The 25,774-nt window shown below is 34.0% G+C and overlaps 1 protein-coding gene across 1 annotated transcript in view; it reads right to left on the reverse strand.

Moving 5' to 3' along the window:
• The window catches only part of LOC126879456 (circadian clock-controlled protein daywake-like), a 45,313-nt gene that overhangs the window by 13,913 nt on the left and 5,626 nt on the right, over positions 1–25,774 (reverse strand). The window contains exons 2-5 of the mRNA XM_050642470.1: positions 11,769–11,861; positions 8,653–8,791; positions 7,264–7,397; positions 2,289–2,438 (exon numbers count right to left, since the gene is read on the reverse strand). Coding sequence (XP_050498427.1) covers positions 2,289–2,438; positions 7,264–7,397; positions 8,653–8,791; positions 11,769–11,861 — 516 coding nt within the window. The remainder of the gene's footprint in view (positions 1–2,288; positions 2,439–7,263; positions 7,398–8,652; positions 8,792–11,768; positions 11,862–25,774) is intronic.

A 25,774-nucleotide genomic window follows, 5' to 3' on the forward strand; every position in this document is an offset into this window, starting at 1 on the left:
GGTGTTATTTTTAAATAATTTAATATCTTTTACTCTTAGCCATAAAATATAGTGTGATCACTATTTGCAAATACAAAATTTTCTCATTTTTTTTTAAATGGGACACCCTGTATATTAGTTTTTCATTTTGTAGTAAATATTACAACCTTCCTTTTGGTATAAGGTTGTATGTACCTAGCATATTTCGTTTTGTAGATATTTTTAAAAAACTCTAGATTTTACGTTTTTGCGGATTTTTTATTTAAAAATCTTTTTGTAAAAAAAATAATTATAATCTGGTTTTAGAAACATACACTAAAATGTAAAATATGAAAATAAAAACGTAATTAAAGATTAAAATAAATCGTATGCTAGTACAATTCAATTGAATTTAATAACTTTAAATTATTTTACAAAAAATATTTTACCATAATAATGAATGCATAAATTAGTTACTAATTTAAATAAACAACCAAATTTTAAATCTACCCTAGTAATTTTTCTACGGCAGCAACTTTCCTGTACCAAATTAATTGTTAGTTATAATGTATTTACGAGTAAGATCAGTTAATAACTTTTTAATTTACCTACATCTTGAGAACGTATAAAGTATGCTTTGAAACAAATGAACGTTATGGAAGTATATTAAGAAGTAAATAGTATAAGATGTACCTACTCGTGTCACAAAAGCTGGTAATAATTTCTAATGGTTTCGCCCAAAACAAATGTCATATCCACCAATTGTTCGGGTGAAAAATTAAAATTTAAAATATAAAAAATTGTTAGAAAAATTTCAACTACAAAAGTATTACCAGCTTTTGTGACACCAGTAAATACTATTTATATTAATGAATAATTTGGCTGATACATTTAACATTCATTTGTTTCAAAGCATACTTTATAATTATTATGTTCTCAAGATGTAAGTAAAAAAAAGCCAATATATAACTAACAATTAATTTGGTACAGGAAAGTTGCTGTGGTGGAAAAATTACTAAGGTAGATTTAAAATTTGGTTATTTATTTAATTTAGTAACTAATTTGTGCATTCATTAGTATGGTAAAATATTTTTTGTAAAATAATTTAAAGTTAAAAAATTCAATTGAATTGTACAAAAAATACTAGCATACGATTTATTTTAATCTTTAATTACGTTTTTATTTTCATATTTGATATTTTAGTGTATGTTTCTAAAACCAGATTATAATTATTTTTTTTGCAAACAATTTTTTAATAAAAAATCCGCAAAAACATAAAATCTATAGTTTTTTTAAAATATCTACAAAACGAAACATGCTAGGTACATACAACCTTATACCAAAAGAAAGGTTGTAATATTTACTACAAAATGCAAAACTAATATACAGGGTGTTCCATTAAAAAAAAATGAGTAAATTTTGTATTTGCAAATAGTAATCACACTGTATATTTTATGGCTAAAAGTAAAAGATATTAAATTATTTACAAATAACACTATATTATAAAAACCTTGACATATCACTTAAATTTTTATTACCTTGGAAACATAATCCACAACCCTATAAATATTACCATTTTTCTCAATAAAAATGTAAATATTTCGAAAATTATTAACTTTAGGCCTATAAGACCTTTTACAAATTTTTCATATTTTTAAATAATATATACAAAAATAATTTAATATACAGGGTGTTCCATTTAAAAAAATATAACTTTGGTTCATACCGTCGTTCTGACTCAGCCTGTATAATCAAAAATAATTTTAAATTATAGACGTCTTTGATACACATTAGTTTTGTTATAAACATTTTTTTGTATATCTCATAGTTTAGCCGTAATCAAAGAAAACCAGAGGTTTGGCGCACCCTGTAATAAATTATTAATCGAGGTAGAGCATATATTAATTAATTTATTAAACATGGAAAACAAACTTCTTCTTTAGGTGCCGTATCCGTATTCAGACGTTGGTCATCATCATGTTTACATTTCCTGAAACCTTTTGCTATCGGCTGCTGCGCGAAATACTGTGGAACCCCATAGTCTAATATTACGCAGCTATTAAAGTATCTTTCGGCCAATCTATCTCTTTAACTCCACTTTTCTTTGTATTAAAAGGCGAAGTAAATGGTATTTAGGCTCTCTAATTATATGGTATGAAACATATTATACAATCAAAATCAATAAGATTTGTAAAAATTATTAGTTTGAAATTACCAAAAAAAAAAACAAAAAATAAATAGTTCTAAAACAGTTTTTAAAAAATAAATAATAAAATTTCTAAACATTTCTAAAAATCTAAAATAAAAAAAAATAATAAAATTATACTTACATAACACTTTATCTCCATTAAACAAATTTTCTACTCTAGCCATTCCTCCCCCTACCTTAACCTCTATATCAAATTTATCAAATCTTAAATGATTTTGGCCGTCTTTTTCAAATTGTACTCCCATAAGTTCTGATCTAGCAGTGACGTCAGCTAAAAATGATATACTTATTTAAAAATTCACTCTAGATAATCTAGATCAATATTGAAGATAAGATAAGATATTCTTCCGAAGCCTTGCCTTCTGGTTGATATTCCTCAGCCAAGGTTTCTTCTTTCTTCCCAAGCCTTTTCTTCCCTCTCCTCTTCCTTGCATGGTGACGTGTAGCATAGCGTATTTATCGCTTTAAAGTAAGTGGCCCAGATATGATGATTTTGCTATTTTAATTGTGTTCATAAGCTTTCTGCCATGCCAACTCGTCTTAACACTTCTTCGTTCGATACTTCTGCAGTCCAAGGGATTTTCAGAATACGCCTATATAGCCATATTTCGAATACCTATAATTTTTTACGGATTGGGCTTTCCGAGTCCAAGCTTCTACCCCTATAGTAGTTGCAACCAAACATAACATTCGACGAACCTCAATCTGATAGCCATACTTAATTTCTTATGTGTAAACACTTGTATTTCATAAATACTTTTCGAGATATTTCATCTCCTCATCTTGATCTAACTGTGAGTTTATAATTATTGCTCCGATGTATGTATACTTGTCGACCATATCTAGCGGTTTACCCTCTAATGTCAGATGTATGTTGTCAACAGGGGTTTTCGAGATCAGCATGTATTTGGTTTTATCTATATTCATTGTTAGTTAAATTTCTTTGCTTTCTCTGTTTATTATTTCAAGAAGAATTTTGTAAGTTGTCTATATTATCTGCCTGGATTGCGGTATTGTCTCAAAATCTTATATTATTAATGATGCTCCTTCCAATCCTTATACCTTCAGTTCTTTCCTATAATACCTCCTAAAATATTAGTTAGGAGTACACGTTAAATAATGGTGGCGACAGCACGCATCCCTGTCTGACACTTCTTTGAATTTCTGTTTAGCTTGTCTCACTATCCTCCACCCGTACGACCGCTGCCTGTTTGATTGTAGTATAGATTTTTTTATTAAATTAATATCCTTGGTGATCTATGGTGATATATCCACGGTGATCAGTAAGAGGGGTAAAGTCGTAACAAGGATCCATATAAAAAATGAAGATATCGAACAAGTGGACAAAATAAAATACCTAGGAGTCTGGATCACGTAAGATATAAATCCTAAATCAGAAACTCGATGAATAGAGCATTTATTTATTTATTTATTTATTTATTAATCATACGGGAAACTCCCATTAATAGTGTAATTATAAAGTAAATAATAATAATATCTCGCATCAACACAATAAAACTAGTACCTACTCATAAGAAGATACAATGCAATAATACAAACAATCACAATATACCTAAAATATAAAATGTAACAAATATAACATATAACACTAAATTTAACAAGACGTATTAACAATAATGAAACAGACGTTTTTACAACAATGAACATGAACATCATAAAGCCAGAGATCTCTTTAGTTGATCCAATGAATTATTCAAAACATCAACATTACTACTATTCAATAATCCCATATACCTATCGACTGGGCTATGAAAACCATAGGATGTTCTGTGGTAAGAGACACTGAATGTTTTATGATAGCGATGGGCTCGATAGGGAACATTCAAATCAATTTGGCTTAAGAGACTTGGACAATCAATTTGTGCGTTAATCAACTTATGTAGAAAGATTGCACCAGAGATGTCACGACGTAATCTGAGAGGAAGTAGAGAGAGATGGGTTTCTACAGTTGAGTAATCATGGTTAACTATGGTTAGATAAGATTTGAATGCGCAGTAACGTAAAAATTTATGTTGGATACTCTCGACCGTAATATGGTTTTGATAGTAAGGGGACAAAACTACCGAACAGTACTCCAACAAGGATCTAACAATTGAGCAATAAACCAATCTCGTTGCCACCACAGAAAAACAACAATTTCTCATAACAAAACCTGGAAGCTTAGATGCTTGTACAGAAATAGCATTAATGTGTTCTACAAAAGAAAGTTTTTCATCCATAATGACACCTAAGTCTTTAATGGAAGAAAGGGGATTGAGTGGTTGGTTACATATAGAATAATTCGTTTCAACCCTCCAACCTTATGTGTAAAATTATGAAAGAACACTTATTGGTATTTAAATTAAGTCTATTTTGAACGCACCAGGCATGTAGACAGTCTAAATCAGGGGTCGGCAACCTTTTTCGGACGGTGGGCCATTTTCAAAATTTTTTTTTATGCGGGCACATTCAAATGTAACTCAAATCGTGCTTTTGTATCATATTATTATATGAGTATAAATATTATTAGAAATACATATAGAAAAAAAAATTTTTTTTGACATGCTATATAATAACAATAATGTCAGAGAACAAAAAAAGTGCAAATCTTAAAACGGAAAAGAAGAGCATAGAATTCCAATTACATATTATAAATATGTAAATATAAAATATATCAAAATTAAGAAAAACAGTTTATTATGTTTCATTTTATTCATTCATTAACATTCAAAACGCTTTTTGCTTTTTTTTTGACTATTTGGTAATTCATTAAGTCCAATAATTGTGCTTGGGACACTGAGATCATCAACAAATTTTGTAAATTTTTATCTGTCAATGTCATTCTACATATATTTTGATTTAAGAAATTTGAAAATGTTTGTTCGCATAATAGGTCTGGTATGAAAAAAAAAGTTGATTAATAGCAAGCTGTAAATTTGTTAATAGCTTAAGGGTGTCTAGTAGAACAGGGGAAGTTTTAATTGTGAACAGGTTAAAAATTTGGAACGGTCAGACCACGAAAACGGCACATGCATTTTGTCCGACAGAACAGACTTAAACTCTCCGAACAGAGATTAAACTCTCATGCAAAAATCAGACTGATATGTATCACCAAATGGGAGTTTTAATGAGTGGAACATGTAGAATATGTCAAATGACAGGAATTATGACAGGTGATAAATAGCAGTCTGATTTTTGCATGAGAGTTTAATCTCTGTTCGGAGAGTTTGTCTGTTCTGTCGGACAAAATAAATGTGCCGTTTTCGTGGTCTGACCGTTCCAAATTTTAAACTGTTCCACAATTAAAACTGCCCCTGTTACAGTGTTCCCATGAATCAAAGTTTATCCGACTAGACACCCTTAAGTTATTAACAAATTTTCAGCTTGCTATTAGTCAACTTTTTTTTCATACGCGGGATCCAGACCTATTATAGGTTTATAGCATATGTTTATTAAATATTTATAATAAATATATGCTAGAAAATGCAAATAATTGATTTTGTAAAATTTCTTAAATTTGAAAATTTGTTTTCTGTCAAATTTTAATAACGTGCAATTATATTCTTTAAAATTATTTTTATATACATTGTTAGATTGCAACTCAATTAAACGGTCTTGGACTCACACTTAAAAAAATTTATTACCTGCCTCATGAGATTGTTTTTCTTCAGTTATTCATGTCGAGTCGGACAACTTTTCTATTTCGGGAGAGAGGTGTTTTAGAAACCTTTATATTTTTTATGAAACGCCCGCCTCCGAAAATTTTCCGTATTAGAAAAGTTGTCTGACTCGACTCGCCTCGACTTTAAGTGTGGTCTTAAGGTCAATAACTCTTGTTGTAAATTGTCTAGTGCTTTTAAAATATCAAATTTTAAATGATTTTCAAATACAGTCCATTTATTTTGCATAAAAATCTTGAAAACGACAAATCAACAAACTTAGAGCCACAAACTCTAAGTTTGTTGATTTTTCCTAAAATTATATTGGTGCTTTGGCGGGCAGCGCAAAAACTTGCAAAGGGCCGCATGCGGCCCGCGGGCCGCAGGTTGCCGACCCCTGGTCTAAATCCTCCTGTAACAAATCTTGGTTTCTAATCGTTCCTATAACTCTTCAGAATTTTAAATCATCAGCAAAAAATAAACACTTACTATTACGAAAGCAGTCAATTATATCATTAACAAAGATGTTAAAAAGTAGAGGTGAAGTATGACCACCCTGAGGAACTCCAGAGCTTACTTTTATTTCAATGGAGAGATGACTACCAATCTTCACCATCGTGAAGATTGGTAGTCATCACCTTTGACTGCGACCCGTTAAGTAAATTTTTATCCACTCCACAAATTCAGCATGAAAACCAAACAAGACCAACTTACACAAAAGAACTTGATGATCCACACGATCAAAGGCCTTAGAGAAATCTGTGTACATTGCATCGACTTGCTTACGATCCTCCATCTGAGTAAGAAGGTCAGACTGATAGCATGCCAAATTTGTCGCAGTGGACTTATTTTTGCAAAAACCATGTTGCGACTCAGCATTCAAGAGCAGCCTGCACAGTGTTGCACAGAATGGGAAGACATAGAGAACTTTTGACCACCATTAAAAAGAGAAAAACAGCATACTTGGAGCACATACTTAGAAATGATAAGTACGAGTTATTACGGCTGATTGTGAAGGGTAAAATTGTAGGAAAAAGGGGTCCTGATAGACAACAAATATCCTGGCTGAAAAACATCCGCGACTAGACCGGGTTAAACACACAGACGCTTTTCAGAAAAGAAGAAGATAGAGACAAATTTTGCAATGGATAGGCATAGCCAACCTTCATTAGTGGAGTTGGCACTAGAAGAAGAAGAAGAATATCCTTGGTATCTAGGTGTATGTGTTTAGAAGTATGTAAGTGTCTAGAAGTAAGTCAAAAACATTATATGTATTTTTTATTAAGCAACAGATTCGAGTTTTTGTTGAAGCCACAAAAGCGTTTTTGGCTTATTTTAAATGGCCCTGATGATGCTCTGGGAGCGAAAGTACTTCAAGTACGAATTAGTTTATACCAATTTGATTGTAACCTTACTGATACTGATACTGATACTTACTGATGTTTATCTCTATGTGTCCATCTCCCTTTATAGGCATTACAACCAGCTTGCCATCGACGTTGTAATGAGCCTCGATTCTTAATTTAGGAATTTCAATATTTACTATGAAATGATGATTATCCATATCAACTCTGAAAGAAAATTAAATATGATTTTTAAAAACAGAGTTGTAGCTAAGGAAAAGTAGGTTCTTATCCGTCAAATTCCAAATCTAATATTTCAACGTTAAATAACTAAATAATTAAGCACTTTTCAGGGAAAATTTATCAGAACTTTTTTAAAATGTTTAAAAAAAGCTTAAAAAATTTCTAGCATCAAAAGTGAGCCAGTTATGCTCAAAATAAAATTAGTCTCTTTTTTTTTGGTAAATAAAATCGTGAAAATCACCCCTTAATTACCATCCCAAATGAAATTAATCATTACCGCTTCACAAAAAAATTTAGTTTTAATTTGTTTTTTCCACATAACTTAAACATTATTAGTGGTACCAAAAATCTCAAAGAGTAAAAAAATGTAAGTTTAACTTTTCTGAATATTTTGGATTTTTGTTTTTCTGTAAGACAAAAATTTGTTAAGATACGGCTGTTCAAAATTTTCATACACTCGTGATAAGTGACTCGTTTAAGCTCTTTCCACTGCAGCACTTTCAACTACGACCCATTGAACCGATGAAACTTACAGATCATATAAAAAATACATAAGTAAACTAAGTTGTGTACTTATTGATGTACTATTGATTTCATTTGGGATGCTAATAAGGGGGTGATTTTCACTAGTTTTTTTACCAAAAAATGAATCAACTTTATTTAAAGCGTAATTTGCTTACTTATGATTCTAGATAAGTTAAAAAAATAAAAAAAATTTAATAACCTTTCAAATGAGCTAGCACACTAACCCTATTCTCATTTAAAAAAAATCATCGGTGTTATTAAGGTTTATTTAAGTGTCCTTTTGCCAAAAGCTGATATGTCCACTTTCGATATTTTTCAGAAAAGCAAATTCAAATGTCCACGATGTCCATAAAATCACAGTTTTAGAAATATCATATTTGGTTTTAAGTTTAATGTTTACACAGCTAGTGAGTTGACATATAAGAAAAAACTGTAATTTTATGGCCGTCGTGGAAATTTGAATTTGCTCCCCTGAAAAGTACCAAAAGTGGACATATCTGCTTTTGGCAAACGACCACTAATTTATTATTGCACAGTGACAGTTATACGTAGGAGTACTCGTATGTTTCATGCATGAATTTAAAAGATCGCTATTATATATACTACTACTGCTACGTTAACATTAATACTGAATATTTATCTGAGTAATTTTCCATCAATTTCATATTCATCATACCTCATAGAGTTTATTTCAACAAAAGCTTATTTTACTTACTCCATTGACCTAACTAAATAGTCAGAACATCCCCAAGCACTGACATCCGAAACCGTGATTTTCATCCCTGCTGCTTCTTCAGAGAAGAAATCTTTCATAATAAGTGGCTCTAACTTAGGAATATTGTATTCGGGAACCCCTAAGACGAGAACAAATATTATACTTTTTCTCAAAGGCTTCTTTCAGTGCGTCACAGTTTTTCGATTTCTTTCTAACGCATTAAGTTGGAATTGACAGAAAAAAAGGTACATCCGTGATTACTCAGTTATAATATTTATTCTAGTTGTTGATAAATGGCGCTATAATAAAAAAAAATGATTTACGTATTACCTATACCACTATAATCTGTACAATTTATACGAATATACAAATCAATAAATACGATTGATTGGTTTTTATACCAAATTGCAAATACGTACTGGTTATACTGCAATAACCCTTTCATATTTGGCTCATTATGATTCCGACAACTGTCAGATTTAACTAAAATGTCATGCGATGATTCTTTACATTTGTAAAATCATATATTATGACGTCAAAATTAAAGCCACACTGAAAGACTGAGAAGAACTTTAGATTTTAGTCGTATAGATATTATATAATAGATAAACCATTTTTTCCGATTATAGCGCCATCTATCAACAACTAGAATAAATGTTATAAATGTGTATAATCACGGACGTACCTTTTCGTCTGTCACTTGTGACGCACTGAAAAAGCCTCCGAGAAGCATCATATAAGGTTTACACGGTTCCATGACATCTCGTAACGCGACAGTTCGTAACTACACAATGGTAACGGTCAATTCGTAACGGCTACACTTCGTAACTATACTTATTCGTAACGGCATAATTCGTAACGCCAACATTTTTTTGAAAGATTTTTTGGATGGGAAAAAAATATTAAATTAGCGACCGTCATCGCTTCGGCGAAATAAATTTTTGAAGTGAAAACTTCTTTAGGGACGTTGTGCACTTTTTGGATGGGGTAAATGTATTAAATTAGCGACCGTCATCGCTTCGACGAAATAAATTTTTGAAGCGAAATTTTCTTTAGGGACGTTGTGCACTTTTTGGATGGAAAAAAAGTAATAAATTAGCGACCGTCATCGCTTCGATGAAATTGATTTTTGAAGTGAAAACTTCTTGAGGGACGTTGTGCACTTTTTGGATGGGAAAAATATTAAATTAGCGACCGTCATCGCTTCGGCGAAATAAATTTCTGAAATGAAAACTTCTTTAGGGACGTGGTGCACTTTTTTAATGGGGAAAAATATTAAATTAGCGAGTACCATCGCGACCGTCATCGCTTCGGGGAAATAAATTCTTTAGGGACGTTATGCACTTTTTGGATGGGGAAAAAGTTTTGAATTCGCGGCCGTCATCGCTTCGTCGAAATAAATTATGTAAATACATATATACAGTACGTAAGTCGTTCTGCTGGACATAAGGAATCATATTCCCTGTGTCCAATGTCCTATGTTTCAAGTTAGTTAAGTTTCTGTTCGAATATGAGCTGTTAGAACGAATGTAGTTTGGAAGCCAAACTGTATGTATGTATGTATGTATCGGTTTTAGAACGTCTTTCGACGTACCCATACCGTGGTATTTACGTTTCCACTGGTTTAGTGCTTTTGCAACATATATCTTGAACAAAGTTGGTGAAATACAGCAGCCCTGGCGCAGACCCTTGTTAACTATGAACTTTTTAGATAGTGTGTTGCCAATTTTTACTTGTGATGTAGAATTTTCATATAGATTTTTTAAGGCTTTGACTAGAGTGTAGCTGATGTTAGTTTCTTGTAGTGATTTCCACAATTTAGTCACAGGAACGCTGTCGTATGCTTTACGGAGGTCAACAAACATGAGATGGGTCTCTTGATTGGTTGCTGATTTTTTTCAATTAATTGTTTTAGGCAGAAGACATTATCTGTGCATGTCCTTCCAGCGCGGAAACCAGCCTGTTCTTCTTCTTCTTGTTCCCTATACTCCATCTCAATGAGACTTCTAAGAATGCGCCCGTACACCCGGCGTAGTGTACTAGTTACCGATATGCCTCTGTAATTTGAGCAATCCAACTTATTTCCTTTTTTATGAATGGAAGAAATATAAGCTACTTTCCATAAACTGGGTGGTGTGACACCGTTTATATATTTGTTGATACACCAAGTAAGTGCTTGAAAGAGTTTATCTGTGCCACATTTTATTATTTCGGCAGGAATATTTTCTGGCCCTGGAGCTCTACCATTTTTTAGTTCATTTACAGCTTTCTTCACCATATCAACTCCCACTACTGTCTCTTGGTTGTATAGTTATTGCTTAAAAATGAGTTCTAACATTGATTACTTAAATAATAAAGTAGAATCGCGGTTAAAACTATAAAAATCAAAAGACGCTTATAAAAAAGAATACAAGTTCATTAAATGGATGGAAGAGCAAAAGGTAACAGATACAGATGAACGAGTTGTGCTTGCTTACCTTCAGAAAATGTCGGAACAGTACAAGGCGTCGACTATGTTATCTATTCATTCGAAATTGCAAAGTACGTTGAGGATAAACAAAGGGTCGATTTAAGTTAGTATTCATTTGAACAGCATTTCCTCTGATTTAAAAAACGGAGGTATAAATATTTCAAACACCACCTGTATTTTTCACATTCATTTAAAATATTAAGATTTTCAAATATTTGAATAAAGCTTTTTTGAAACATTTGTTAGTAATATTGTATTCCAATTTTATTTATTTGGCGTTACAATGTTCCTACTCCTGTCAGGTCAGATCAATTTTTAAAACTGTAGATGTTGCCATGGTAATTTTAAAACACGCTCGTATTTAAAAGATGAATTTAGACACGCTGAGACGTACTTTAAATAAACAAAATGGGGTACTAATTTTTAAAAATATATTTTTCCACGAAATATGCAACGTGTTAAAAATGTTTATCCTGATGCTGTTTCGTTAAATTCATAAACGTAATTTTAATTGCAACTGTAATAACACAATAATACAATTTTGAAGTTACGAATTTACGGCGTTACGAATTTGTTGGGTTACGAACTGTCGCGTTACGAGACGTTAGTGACCATGGTTTACACAAATGAACAGTTTTGGACTTACCATCTACAAAAAACGGTCTCACGTCTTCTACGGCTGCCATTAAACATTGTATCAAATTTGGGTCGCTTTTCTGACACACGTGTATAAAGGAGGCTAAAGAAAATTATTATTATATGAATAAAAACGTAATATTGAGAAAAATGTATAAATAAAAAATCCAGGTAAGAATTTTTTTTTAAATTTAATAAATTACGCTATGAAAATAAACAGATTTTTTTCGATTTTAAGTTTTCTATTTAACAACTTTTCTTTCGTAGATCGTTCTTCACCAATTTTTTATATTTGAGATCTTATATACCAATATGTTTAATTCATTTATATCAAAATTATAAATTTCCATAATATATTGTTGTAGAATTGTTTTTTTTTGTAAAGAAATTAAGAAAAAATTAAATTTATATCAACGACCATGAAATCATAGTTTTTCATCACCCTGTATATCACCAAAATTGTTTAGAATTTAATTTTGCTATTAAGCAAGTGTTTCGGGAAAAAGTGAAACGACAAATAAGTGATTCGACGAAATGCATAGGACATGAACAAACAATGCGGTGATTAGATAGTGGACATCGTGGTGAAAAACAAAGACGGTGTTAAGATCCTTCCGGGAAGGTATTTTAATGTGGTAAACAAACTGTATTAGTTTTTAGTTGTAAAAGTAGAAAGTAGTAAAGAACTAATTATGATTTTCTTTGAAATTTGACAAATTGTAAAACTTGTTGGAAGAATATTTGGTTTCTTAAGAAATAAATGGTTTGAGAGAGGTTGTTGTCTATTGGATGGAAAATATCAGGAGAAAGGATAATGAATGTGAGAGTATGGATTTGAGAGAAAAATAAAGACACTGTGTAATTGACATCGGAAGAGAGCAGTCCAATTTTTTATAAAGTGTAGAATCAGTGTAGAGTGGTGTGATCGGCCTTTGCGAGCAGAATCAAGTTGAAACCAAATCGTCGACCGGTTGAAGAGTTAATTTTCCTGGTCCGAGGGAGATTCCTTTGTTTTGTCTAGAACGAGTAGCTGATTATTATCCGTTTGTGCACAAGATATTCGAGCAAGTCCTGTGTGTTTTTCTTGGAAGCAGTTTGGACGAGAGGGACTTTTTCGCAACATCCAGAGAGTACGTGCTGGGAGAATCAAGGGCGGCGCAATCCAGAAAACGACGGAGTGAAGAATAAAAGATTAGTCAAATCATTTGTCGGAATTGAGAAAATTTATTTATATCAAAACCATATTTGTTTATTTGTTTATTGAACAATTTTTTAACGCAGTTAGTCATTTCAAATTTGAGAAATCAATTCAAAAGAAGAAAAACCAAATTCATTCATTTTTGTATGAGTAAATAAGAAACCAATCAAATAAATATTTTGTCAAAACAAGGAGATATCAGAGTTATAGTTTAATTTATTAAGTTAGAGATTGTTGCAACAAAGTTAAATTTTAGTATTTTTTGAATCTTATGTACACGGCTTATTTGATAAAAACAATAGATTACATTTATATGATTTTGAGTGTTTTCAATTTCCCTGTTTCTACCCTGAAAGAAGTAAGCAATCAGAAATACTAGAAGCCACAGATCACAGGTATTGTATCAAATACAAGATTAGCCCTGAGAATAAAATTGATTGGAAAATTTAATTGGAATTTAGTTGTGTTTTTACATAGGCAAGAAATGAAATAATTGAATAATCAATTAAATTAAGAATTTGCTAATTAATCTAAATAAATAGAAAAAGTAGAGCATCACAATATGTATAATTCTATTCCTAATTCCTAGTTCCTTTTTATTTGGTATTTAAGTGTCGCTAATGGAATTGGAGGCAGTGTGGCTGTTTTCTAATTCTTCTTCGTTTTATGTAGACATGACTCTGCCTGGTTTTCAATGTTCCTCAAGTACGTTGTCCTTCCATCGTTTTCGTGGTCTCTCCACTAATCGTCTTCCTATTGCGAAACCGTCTCTCGCCGTCCTTACTACTCTATTTGTTGTAATTCCGCTTACATGATTGTCCCATTCTTCTTATATTTCTTATCCAGTCCTTGATGTTTCTCACCTTGGATCTCTGCCGTTTATCTGTACTTTCTTTGTGGTTTATCGTGGTACATCTCGACCCATAATGTCTTACCATAGATATTTCTAAGGGTTTTCATTTCTGGTATTCCTAGCAATATTTTTGTTCTCTCTGTGTCAGGTAGTGTTTCTGCCGCGTATGTCATTATTGGTCTGATGACTGTTTAGCATTTGTAGACTACGAAAAAGCTTTCGATACTATAGAACACACGGCCGTAATAAACGCAATGCAAAATTGTAGAATAGACAGCAGATATATTAACTTAATAAAAGAAACTATGAAAAGAAGAAGAAAGTTAGCATGGGCAGCATTTGGCAAACTGAACTATATACTCAGAAATCAGCAAATTCAACTACATCTTAGATCTAAAGTTTTTGATGCATGCATTATTCCGATATTAACATATGGAGCACAAACATGGACAATCACAAAAAAGAATATGAACATACTCAGAGTCACTCAACACGCGATGGAAAGAGCTATGCTTGGCATATCACTTAAGGACAGGAAAACATACACATGGATAAGACAGAAAACCAAAGTCACCGATGTGGTTCAAAAATCACCAAAATTAAAATGGGAATACGCTGGACATGTAGCTAGGAGCGATCTTAACAAATGGCACAGAACAATTCTAACCTGGAGACCATACGAACACAAAAGACCCAGAGGGAGACCTGCTATGAGATGGACAGATGATCTGAAACGAACTGCCGGGAAAAATTGGCTACAAGTACCGTAAAACAAAAAACAATGGAAAGGAAGACTTGAAGAGGCTTATGTTCAGATGTGGACGTGAATGGCTAGACGAAGAAGAAGAAGAAGAATAAGAAGAAGAAGACTGTTTTGTAGATTCTGCCTTTCATTTCTTTGCCGATATTTTTATTTCTCCATAAGTATTGTTTCATTCAAACATCCTGCAACTCTGTTTACTCTAGTCACTTGATCTTCCCTTTCTGTTTCGAGTTTTCCATAGGTAGATAGTGTGATGCCTAAATATTTAAACTCCATTCTTCTTCTTCAAGTACCCTGTCCGTGGCGAACATTAGAAATTCTGATCTTGCTTATGGCACTTCTGAATAGTTCGACTGATGTAAGCCCAAACCATTTCCGCAGATTTTGGAGCCACGAGTGTCTTCTCATGCCTGGCCCACGCTTACTGTCTAAACTCTATTGCTTGTTCTATTATCTGATCCTCCAACTCTAATTTATATCTTAGTAGGTTTGCTGTTATAACCATGCATTTTGTCTCTTTTCGTTAAAGTAACTTTGTATGCTGCACTAGAGATGCATCAAGTCAAACTAGTTTGATTTTACTCAACAAACTTGACTTGACTTGAAAATCAAACTTTTTGTATAAAAAAGTTTGACTTGACTTGATTTCGATATCTTTAGGTTTGACTTGAATTCAAACATCTTCAAACAGTTTGAATAGTTTGAATATTACGCAATGTGTTTATTTTCAATTTTAAATTGAGACCGCCTACGCCTTTATTTGTTCAGTGGCGGATCAGCGGGGGAGGGGGAAGGGTAGGGGAAATTCCCCTCTCCCAACAAGGTAAAAAAAATATATAATTTTTGACAAATTTCAATAAACATAGAAATGTATTGGCTGAAACGATATTTAAACCGCAGACAGATAAATAAAACCCAATAAACGCGCCAGTTAGGATAATTATTAAGAAAGCTTAATGCATAATTATACATTTTTTTTTAAATTTAAACCCAACATTTGTAGCCTGTATCCGAAAAAAATTTAAATTGTAGATATAAAACCATATAGACCTGGATCCCGCGTACCAAAAAAGTTGATTAATAGCAAGGTGAAAATTTGTTAATAGCTTAACGGTGTCTAGTCAGACAAACTTTGATTTATGGGAACACTGGAACAGAAGAAGTTTTAATTGTGGAAAAGGTTAAAAATTTGGAACGTCAGACTACGTAAACGTTCCATGTATTTTGTCGGACAGAACTTCCAATTAATTTGTTACCATTTCATTAAACTCACATGCAAAAATCAGACTGGTGTTTATCACCAACTGGGCATTTTAATGAGTGGAACACGAAGAACATGTCAAATGACAGGAATCATGTTGGTTAGTAATAGAAGTCTGATTTTTGCATGAGAGTTTAATGAAAGGGTAACAAATCAATTGGATGTTCTGACCGGCAAAATACATGGGACGTTTTCGTAATCTGACGTTCCAAATTTTTAAACTGTTCCACAATTAAAACTTCCCCTGTTCCAGTGTTCCCGTACATCAAGGTTTGTCCGACTAGACACCGTTAAGCTATTAACAAATTTTCAGCTTGTTCAACTTTTTTTTGGTACGCGGGATCCAGGTCTAATAATCCTATGGTTAGTTTTAAATTTTAAAGAAATACCAACCAGTACACACCAATACTAATTTATGTATTGTGGTACATATTTTCGAGTGAACTAGCAGCTTGGTAAATACGACATGTTTTTTCGAACTGGCCCTAAGATAAATAGATGCCTTTTTTAATAAAAGAAAGTCATAAAAATTCCAAATCACTTTATTTTGAGCTGTCCATTGAAAAACCAAACAGTCTTATTTTATTGTAACCCTTAAGGACATAGGCGTAACATGTCGCTTATCAAAATGTTCAATGTGTTTTAAATGTATTAATTTTTTTCAAATCCTGAGAAAACTAATAAGAATTAAAAAAAAATTAAACGCAGCTTGAAAGATTACATTATTTCTGAGGGACGAACGTCCCTGAAAACTTCTATAATGCTTATTTTAATAAGCTACGGGGGTGAACATAAAAAGGAAAATTAAGTGTTATTATTAATTGCAAATATCTCATTCAAAAGAAACTTTTTATTTATTTTAAGAGACTTTCGGCCCTCGGTAATAACGCAATCTTTTATTCTGCGTTTAAATTTTTCAAAAATGCTTATTATTAGTTTTCTCAGGATTCGAAAAAAATAAATATCTACATTTAAAAGTTTTAAATTAAAACGCATTGAAAATTTTGACTTTTATGTGGCACTCATTGTATTATTAATTTTCTTATCATAATTGCCAACTAACATGTGTATCTCGACAAAAAATATATCTACTATATAAATTATTTTTCAAACTCTTTCAAACTAGGTTGACAAACAGTTTGAATTTTCAAACCTGTACGATTGACCAGTTTGACTTGACTTGAAATATTTGTCAGAAAGATTGACTTGAGTTTGACTTGAAATTAAGTCAAACTCAAGTCAAGTTCAAACATTCAAGTCAAACTTGTGCAACTCTATGCTGCACCAATCCTCTTTACTTTAAGAGATTAGTATTGCGTTATCTGCATGGCAATTAATTTCAAGTGGTTTTTCTTCCATTTGGTGTCTTTTTTTAGTTCATACTGTACAATAAATATATTATACACGGCTCACTAAAATAATTAGTTACGCCCCTGTACTACTGATTACTTAAAATTCAAGTAGTATTTATGTAACCTTTCTGGAAACTCCAGGTTATTGTTGAGACTCGCATTTGAACCCCTCGCCGGGGCAGATCGTCAAAAGCTTCCTAACGAGAATCATCTCTAATCTATCGACGCTCCCGCTATTCGTAAAAAGGCCGCATTTTACCGGCTTTTTTTTTGCTATCGTTTTATACCGCTCAGATAATTCAATCTGCTCAGTATTATCGACGATGATTTATTTAGCGTATTAGTGAGTGCCTTACAAATGAACCAAATGGATTATGGAATTCAATCAGAGCTCTGATGTGACACGTCATCAAGGAATAAAACTGTAAGTACTCTACATGTATGTGAACATAACTTATTAGTCGTGATACTGTATGCATTTTGAACCATATACCTCTCGTAGCAAATATTCTTTGTGCCATTTATGCAGATAATACTTTAAATTACATATGAAAAATCGTTATCTACTCTTAACCAGCTTACCTATGGGAATATACTCTATAACCGTACAATAAGTATAGGTTACTATTGTTAAGGATACTTTACGTATTGCCTAAACATTTCTGTTCCATCGAGCCGTATCATATTAATTATTTATTAATTAAATCCTCAAGGTCCTTCGTATTTGCATATTTTGATAATCTCTATTCTGAGAATAACGGTTTTTCATTTATAGTGTCTTTCTGTTGCATTTGGAAATTTCCAAGCCACGCCGCCCCGGCACAAAAATAAAATATTCCTCTCTTTCTGCACTCAAATTCTCAGTATTTAACCCAGCACGTCTCTACAATAGCTGGTAGGTTGTTAAGCCCGGTCTACACGTGCAATTTCAGAAACTACTTGCTTTGTTCAAATAAAGGAGTCGTTTTGTTTGTATGAAAAAATATTTGCATATATTACATTATTTTATTTTCGTAAATATATTTTTCTGTTTATAGTATACAAAAAGTGTACTCATTTCTTGGCTGATAGTACGGGTGTTATAATTTTAACATTGTTTGTTCAACCTTTTGATTTAAATTAAATTTATAATTTTGAATCCGATTAAGCCTGGTTCACAGGTTACAAAAATTATTAAAAATAATTTTGTTTTCTTGCATAAATTGTAAGTTTTTGCTACATTTAGCTTCGCTTAAGCTCATTTTACACTTCTAGAAAACTATAGAAAATAAATAATTGTTTTTTCCTTCAATTTAATTAATTTAAATACTTGTTAAGGGTGTCTCACACTTGCTGAAAAATACCCATTTTGGAAAATTGCATATATTTTGAAATTTTATAGTTTTGCATTTCATATACTAATCTGCGCTCATACAGGGTGATACTATTAAGCCAATCTCACACTATTAAACGTGTAATATATAATATATTGTACATATTCTCTCATTTTCGCATCGATTTATAGGTTTAGACATTTGCAAATAATCTATCTAATCTCACATTCTCGCAACATGGCTGACCGATCAAAATATAACCGACAGAGGCTCACCGCAAAACTTGATATAACCAAGTTGGCTGATTCGGTTCCCACAACTCTTAATTCTCTAAACAAATATAAAATTCGTGAAATAATTTCACAACTCAAACATTCTTACGGACTTTTCCGCGATGCTCAAAATGTGCTGGAGACGATCCCCGAGGAACCTACCCCCTCTACTGATTCCTCTGTGGTTTTTGATAAATATTTGGATACAATTTCTCTATTGGAAGAAAGGTTAGAGGTCATTGAAAGTTCTAATGTGACTGCTACCCCCTCCCCCCAATTTGACCCTAATTCTTCTCTAACCTCACAGTCTATGGCTAGGCAACGAACAGTAAACCTCCCTCGTATTCAGTTAAAACCATTTAGTGGCTTAGTTACTGAATACAATTCATTCATTGAGACCTTTGATACAATAATAGGATCTGATACTACATTAAGTGATCTGGAAAAACTCATTTACCTCAAAAGTTTTCTAACTTCCGAGCCTTTGACGCTTCTCGAGCATATCCCACTCACAGGTGACAATTACAAAATAGCCCGGGATAACCTGACACAAAGGTACGCCAACTCTAAATCGCTTATCAAAACTCTCATCTCTCAAATTCTTGATGCGCCTCCTATTTCTGGAAACGCAAATCACTCACAATTAAGAAATTTTCATACGGTCATGTCAAATAATTTCAAGGCCCTATTGAACTTGAATAGGCCCCCTTCAGATCTCTTGCATTTACTTCTCATACATATCGCTACTCAGAAACTCGACGCACCTACCATTAGGGCTCTTGAGTTCCAATCCGGTGGTAGCCAAGCTACCCCTGATTTTGTCCATTTTCTAGGGGAAATCGAGACACGCGTTGTTCATCTTGAGAATATTCAATCTCAATCAAAACCAAAATCGACTACTACTTCCAGACACTCTTTACACCTAGCCTCAGACACTTCTACCAGTAACCTTTCGCCTCGCTTAGGTCCTAAGAAATGTTCCTATTGCAACGACTCTCACTCGATCTACTCTTGTCCTCAGTTCAAGCAGTTGAATTCTAAAGAACGTTTTAGTTTTGTCAAACAAAATAAATTTTGTATTAATTGTCTTGGGTCTCACATGCTCGATCAGTGTAAATCCAAATTCTCTTGCATAGTTTGTAAATCTCGTCATCACACGTTGCTCCATTTCGACAAAACGGGTCATAGTAACCCTTCCGCGGCTGTTGGCCAACACAACTCAAATAATCATAATAAAACCGCTATCTCAAATAACTCCCATACACAGGGTAATTCACAACAGGGGCCCTCACATGTTAGAGCTCCTGAAACGGAAGTTAATCTTCAAAATTCGACTCCACATTCAATGGCTCTATCTGCAGCCTCGCTTGATAATCATTTGGTGTTATTAAGCACACTCCAGGTCTATCTTGTCGCTCCTAGCGGCAAGAGGGTCTTCGCAAAGGCACTTTTAGACTCGGCCTCACAGGTTTCATTTATTAGTGCTGACCTCGTAAAGGAACTGTCACTCACCACTAGAGATGGAAAATTACGGATCAATGGAATTAACTCCACCTCATCCTCGTCTCAATCTATTGTAGATACAACAATTTTCGCTGTCGCTAACGACGTTCCTTTTGACATCTCGTGCTCTGTACTCCCAAAGATAACAAATCCGCTTCCTCAAATTTCTATTTCGGCGAGCAAACTAAACATACCCTCAGAGATACCATTAGGTGATCCGATGTTCCATGTAACATCCCCAATTGGTATCCTGCTCGGTGCAGACCTGTATAACGATATCATTCAACCTGAAATAATTCGTTTGGGAAAAGGTCTTCCCGTTCTTCAACGCACTCTACTCGGGTACACGATATCAGGGTCAGTTCCAGACTTTGCTCTTAAGTCGAAAAATACTAAAAAGGCTTTGGAATTTTATTCAAACTCTCTCGTTACTTGTTGTTCTCATAACACTCCTTCCGCCGTAAATGAGCCGGTAGTGTCCAACGAGGAACTATCCGATCATTTACAAAAATTCTGGGAGCTGGAAGAAGCCGCTCCTCAGAACACCGATCTCATTAATGATCACCCCGCTGAAATTAATTTTGTAAAACATGTTAATGTTCTCCCCAATGGACGATATGAGTCCACACTCAATCTCAAACTCCCTATCGAAGATATAGACATGGGAAATTCGTTTCTCTCGGCAAAAAGACGTTTTCTCAGTCTCGAGAAACGTTTTCAACTCAACCCTGATTTATTGGAAAAATATCAGGACATTATATCGGAATATCTCAATAACGGACAAATAATTCAAGTGCCGTTAAAAATGCTAAATGACTCAGGTAAACCTAATTACTTTCTCCCTCACTTTCCCGTTTTCAAATCCAACTCTACTACTTCCACTCGTATAGTTTTCGATCCAAACAATAAATCGTCTACGGGAATCTCCCTCAGTGACGTCATAGACAAAGGTTATGTCGTCCAACATGAACTTTTTGACATTCTCGCTAAGTTTCGTCAGTTTAAATTCGCACTAGTAGGCGACATCAAGGCTATGTTCCTACAAATCGCCATTTGTCCCACTGAAACATTTCTGTTAAATTTTCTCTTTAGGGACAATATTCAGCAGCCTTTACGGTGCTATCAATTTCAAAGATTACCCTTCGGGCTCCCAAGTAGCCCATTTATCGCTCAAAGAGTTATCAAGCACATCGCTGACAACAACAAACATACCCACGAACTTGCTACTAGTGTTCTGCAAGAATCTATCTATATGGATGACCTGATCAGCGGTGCTGACAGTCTTCATGAATTAAGTTGTCTTTTCGAACAATTAACTTCTTTGCTAGAAACCCATGGTTTCCTCCTCCACAAGTGGAACTGCAGTTCTTCAGAATTTCTGTCTCAACACAATTTAAATCCCGTCTCTGAAGTCAGTCTTAACTTCACGGGATCTGATAAAGTCTTAGGCATATTCTGGGATTCAGAACGCGACCACTTTTCGTTTAAAACTCCTATCTTCAAATTGGCTAATGTTGTTACTAAACGTACTATTCTCTCCTACATTGCTACTTTGTATGACCCGCTAGGATGGTTATCCCCTGTCCTTGTGAACGCTAAGCTCTTGATACAGGAAATATGGTCCCAGAAATTGGACTGGGATCAACCCATTGACTCACCCATCATTATGAAAAATTGGCAAAACCTCTTATCGACATTCAAAACTATAGAAGAGGTCAAGGTACCTCGATGCTTACTTTTACAAAAGAAAGTTGTTGATGTTCAATTAATTATTTTCACCGACGCATCGGAAAAAATATACAGCACTTGTGTGTATCTCAAAGCGACATACTCAGACTTTTCTGTATCGTCGCGGCTTATCGCTTCTAAAAACAAAATTTCTCCGCTAAAAAATAAACTCACCATCCCCAAATTGGAACTTTGTGGAATAGTGTTGGGAGTCACTCTGGCTCATAGACTTTTTCACATCTTCAAGAAAAATTTGAGTATATCTTCATCTCATCTCTTTGCTGACTCTACAATTGCCTTGTCTTGGATACTTTCTAAAAAACACATTTGGAACATTTTTGTACAAAACAGAATTCAAAAGGTCAATTCCTTGTTGGAAACTTTTCCTTGTGATTTCCATTTCGTCAGAAGTCACGAAAACATCGCTGACCCCGCTTCCAGAGGGATAAATGTCTTTGATAATCCCCAGACCACCGAAGACTGGTTATGCGGACCTAGCTTTATTAGAGACAATCCCATCGATTTTTCTCTTCATCAAATTCCTCATTTTCAGGATGATCTTCCTGAATTAAGGAAGTTAGTTGTCTCAAACATAGCAACAAATCACGAACTCAACGACACCTTTGAAAATCTATTCGCTAAATCTTCTTCTTTTCGTAAAATTCAAAGAATTGTCGCTTATCTTTTTAGATTCATCAGTAATATTAAAAAGAAAATAAATAACTCTCCACGAGATACGGATATATTGACGCCACCCGAAATGGAGATCGCTGATCACGCGATCATCAGGTATATCCAAAGTATCTACTTTAAAAAAGAGATTCTTGAATTGAAAAATGCTAAACTCGTGACCAATAAAGCCATTCGTAAACTCAACCCCTTCCTACAACATAATGATGGGCTGATTCGTGTGGGAGGACGTCTCCGACACGCCCCCATATCGTATAATCAAAAACACCCCATTCTACTTCCTTCTAAATGTCGAGTTGTAGAACTAATCTTGACTCAAGCTCATCATAAGTTATTACATTCAGGCGCGCAAACAGTACTTTCGTATGTCAAAATGAAGTACTGGCCAATTGACGGATTAAGACAGATTAAACGCTTAATTCGTAAGTGTGTAAACTGTTTCCGATTCATGACACCCAATTCTGTTCAACAGATGGCAGATATGCATCCCGATCGTGTACTCCCCACTAGACCCTTCCAAGTCGTCTCAGTGGACTATGGGGGGTTCTTCTTAATTAAGTCCTCACATTTGAGGAAGGCACCGCTTTACAAAGCATACGTAGCCTATTTCATTTGCATGAGCACTAAATGTGTTCATATCGAACTCGTCACAGGATTAAGCGCAGAAGCCTATATTCTTACTCTGAAAAGGTTTATTGCCAGAAGATCCACGCCCAGTATTATTTGGAGCGACAATGCCACAAATTTCCATGGGGCAAAAAATGAAATGCGCGAATTCTATGATTTTTTCTTAAATCAAAATAATTCGGAACAGATTAAGGAATTCTGTACTCAAAACTCCATAACTTTCAAGATGGGTGTTCCCCGCAACCCCCATCAATTCGGCCTCCATGAGGTAGGAATAAAGAGTGTGAAGTATCACCTCTATCGAATTATAGGAAATTCCCACTTCACCTTTGAAGTGTTTAACACAGTATTATGCCAAATCGAGGCTATTCTAAATTCGAGACCCATCACTAGGATGTCGTCTGACGCCAATGACTTCGCTTTCCTATCTCCAGCTCACTTCTTAGTTCAAAGAAGTTTAACCGCGCCCCCTGAACCAAGTGTTTCAGAGATACCTGAAAATAGGTTGAATCTTTTTCAGCGTATTAGTAAAATTCAACAGCAATTTTGGAAATTGTGGAAAAAAGACTATCTTTGCCTCCTGCAGCAAAGAAATAAATGGACCGACCCTACTGACCCTGTCAAGATCGGGGATTTGGTTCTGTTGAAGGAGGATGGTACTCCTCCACTCTTATGGCCAACTGCCAGGGTAATAGATGTATTGCCTGGTAAGGATGGTCTAGTTCGTACTGTCAAGATTCACACTACTCACGGTGATTTTCTTCGTGGTATTACGAAAATCGCTGTGATTCCCCTGGAAGATTAAAATCTATCCCTAGGGGGAAAACTTATCGTTTTCCTCCATTTTATCGTTGTTACCCCTTGTGTATATAAACTCTAATTTCTTCAAACATTTCTTATCGTTGTGCACATCTTTGCCAATCCCCTCTCTTCGAGGTGATATAGGCCATCTCTCTCGCCTGTCGCCCCCGGCAATATGTACAATAAATATATTATACACGGCTCACTAAAATAATTAGTTACGCCCCTGTACTACTGATTACTTAAAATTCAAGTAGTATTTATGTAACCTTTCTGGAAACTCCAGGTTATTGTTGAGACTCGCATTTGAACCCCTCGCCGGGGCAGATCGTCAAAAGCTTCCTAACGAGAATCATCTCTAATCTATCGACGCTCCCGCTATTCGTAAAAAGGCCGCATTTTACCGGCTTTTTTTTTGCTATCGTTTTATACCGCTCAGATAATTCAATCTGCTCAGTATTATCGACGATGATTTATTTAGCGTATTAGTGAGTGCCTTACAAATGAACCAAATGGATTATGGAATTCAATCAGAGCTCTGATGTGACACGTCATCAAGGAATAAAACTGTAAGTACTCTACATGTATGTGAACATAACTTATTAGTCGTGATACTGTATGCATTTTGAACCATATACCTCTCGTAGCAAATATTCTTTGTGCCATTTATGCAGATAATACTTTAAATTACATATGAAAAATCGTTATCTACTCTTAACCAGCTTACCTATGGGAATATACTCTATAACCGTACAATAAGTATAGGTTACTATTGTTAAGGATACTTTACGTATTGCCTAAACACATACTTTTTTAAATTTATTTCATTCATGATCAGTTTGAACCATAGAGAGCTCAGAGAATCCCCTTTACCAGCTTTATTTGGATTAGTTAGTTCTTCATCAATTTTTATTGTGTTGTTCAGGTAGATATTTTCGACAGTTTTGATTATTTCTACTAGTATCTCTATTCCACATAAAAGTCGATAACGTCCTTTAATTTGACCCTGTCAAATGGTTTCCTTAATGTCCACGAAACGTAGGCTTACATCGGAGGTTTGTTATGCAACTGATAAAGAGACAGTAGATGGCTACTTTTCGGCGCATATAAAATAGCTGGAAGCTATTATCAAACGCAAATGAAGGAATAATCGTTAGTGGGGAAGTGATAAGGACTGAATAAAAAATTTAAACCTCCACTAATCGAAGATAAAAACGGAAAAATTATATTCGATATCGAAGGTCAACTATTACTATGGACTCAATATACAGGGTGTCCCGAAAAGATTGGTCATAAATTATACCACAGATTCTGGGGTCAAAACTAGGTTGATTGAATCTCACTTACCGATATACAATAGTGCACACAAAAACAGTTACAGCCCTTTGAAGTTACAAAATGAACATCGATTTTTTTTAATATATCGAAAACTCTTAGAGATTTGTTATTGAAAATGGACATGTGGCACTCTTATGGTAGCCACATCTTAAAAAAAATTGAAGTGAAATTTGTGCACCCCATAAAAATTTTATGGGGGTTTTGTTCCCTTAAGCCCCCCCGCCCAAACTTTTGTGTACGGTCCAATTAAATTATTATTGTAGCACCATTAGTTAAACACAATATTTTTAAAACTTTTTTGCCTCTTAGTCCTTTTT

Source organism: Diabrotica virgifera, chromosome 2, assembly GCF_917563875.1.
Source record: "Diabrotica virgifera virgifera chromosome 2, PGI_DIABVI_V3a".
NCBI classification, from domain to species: domain Eukaryota; kingdom Metazoa; phylum Arthropoda; class Insecta; order Coleoptera; family Chrysomelidae; genus Diabrotica; species Diabrotica virgifera.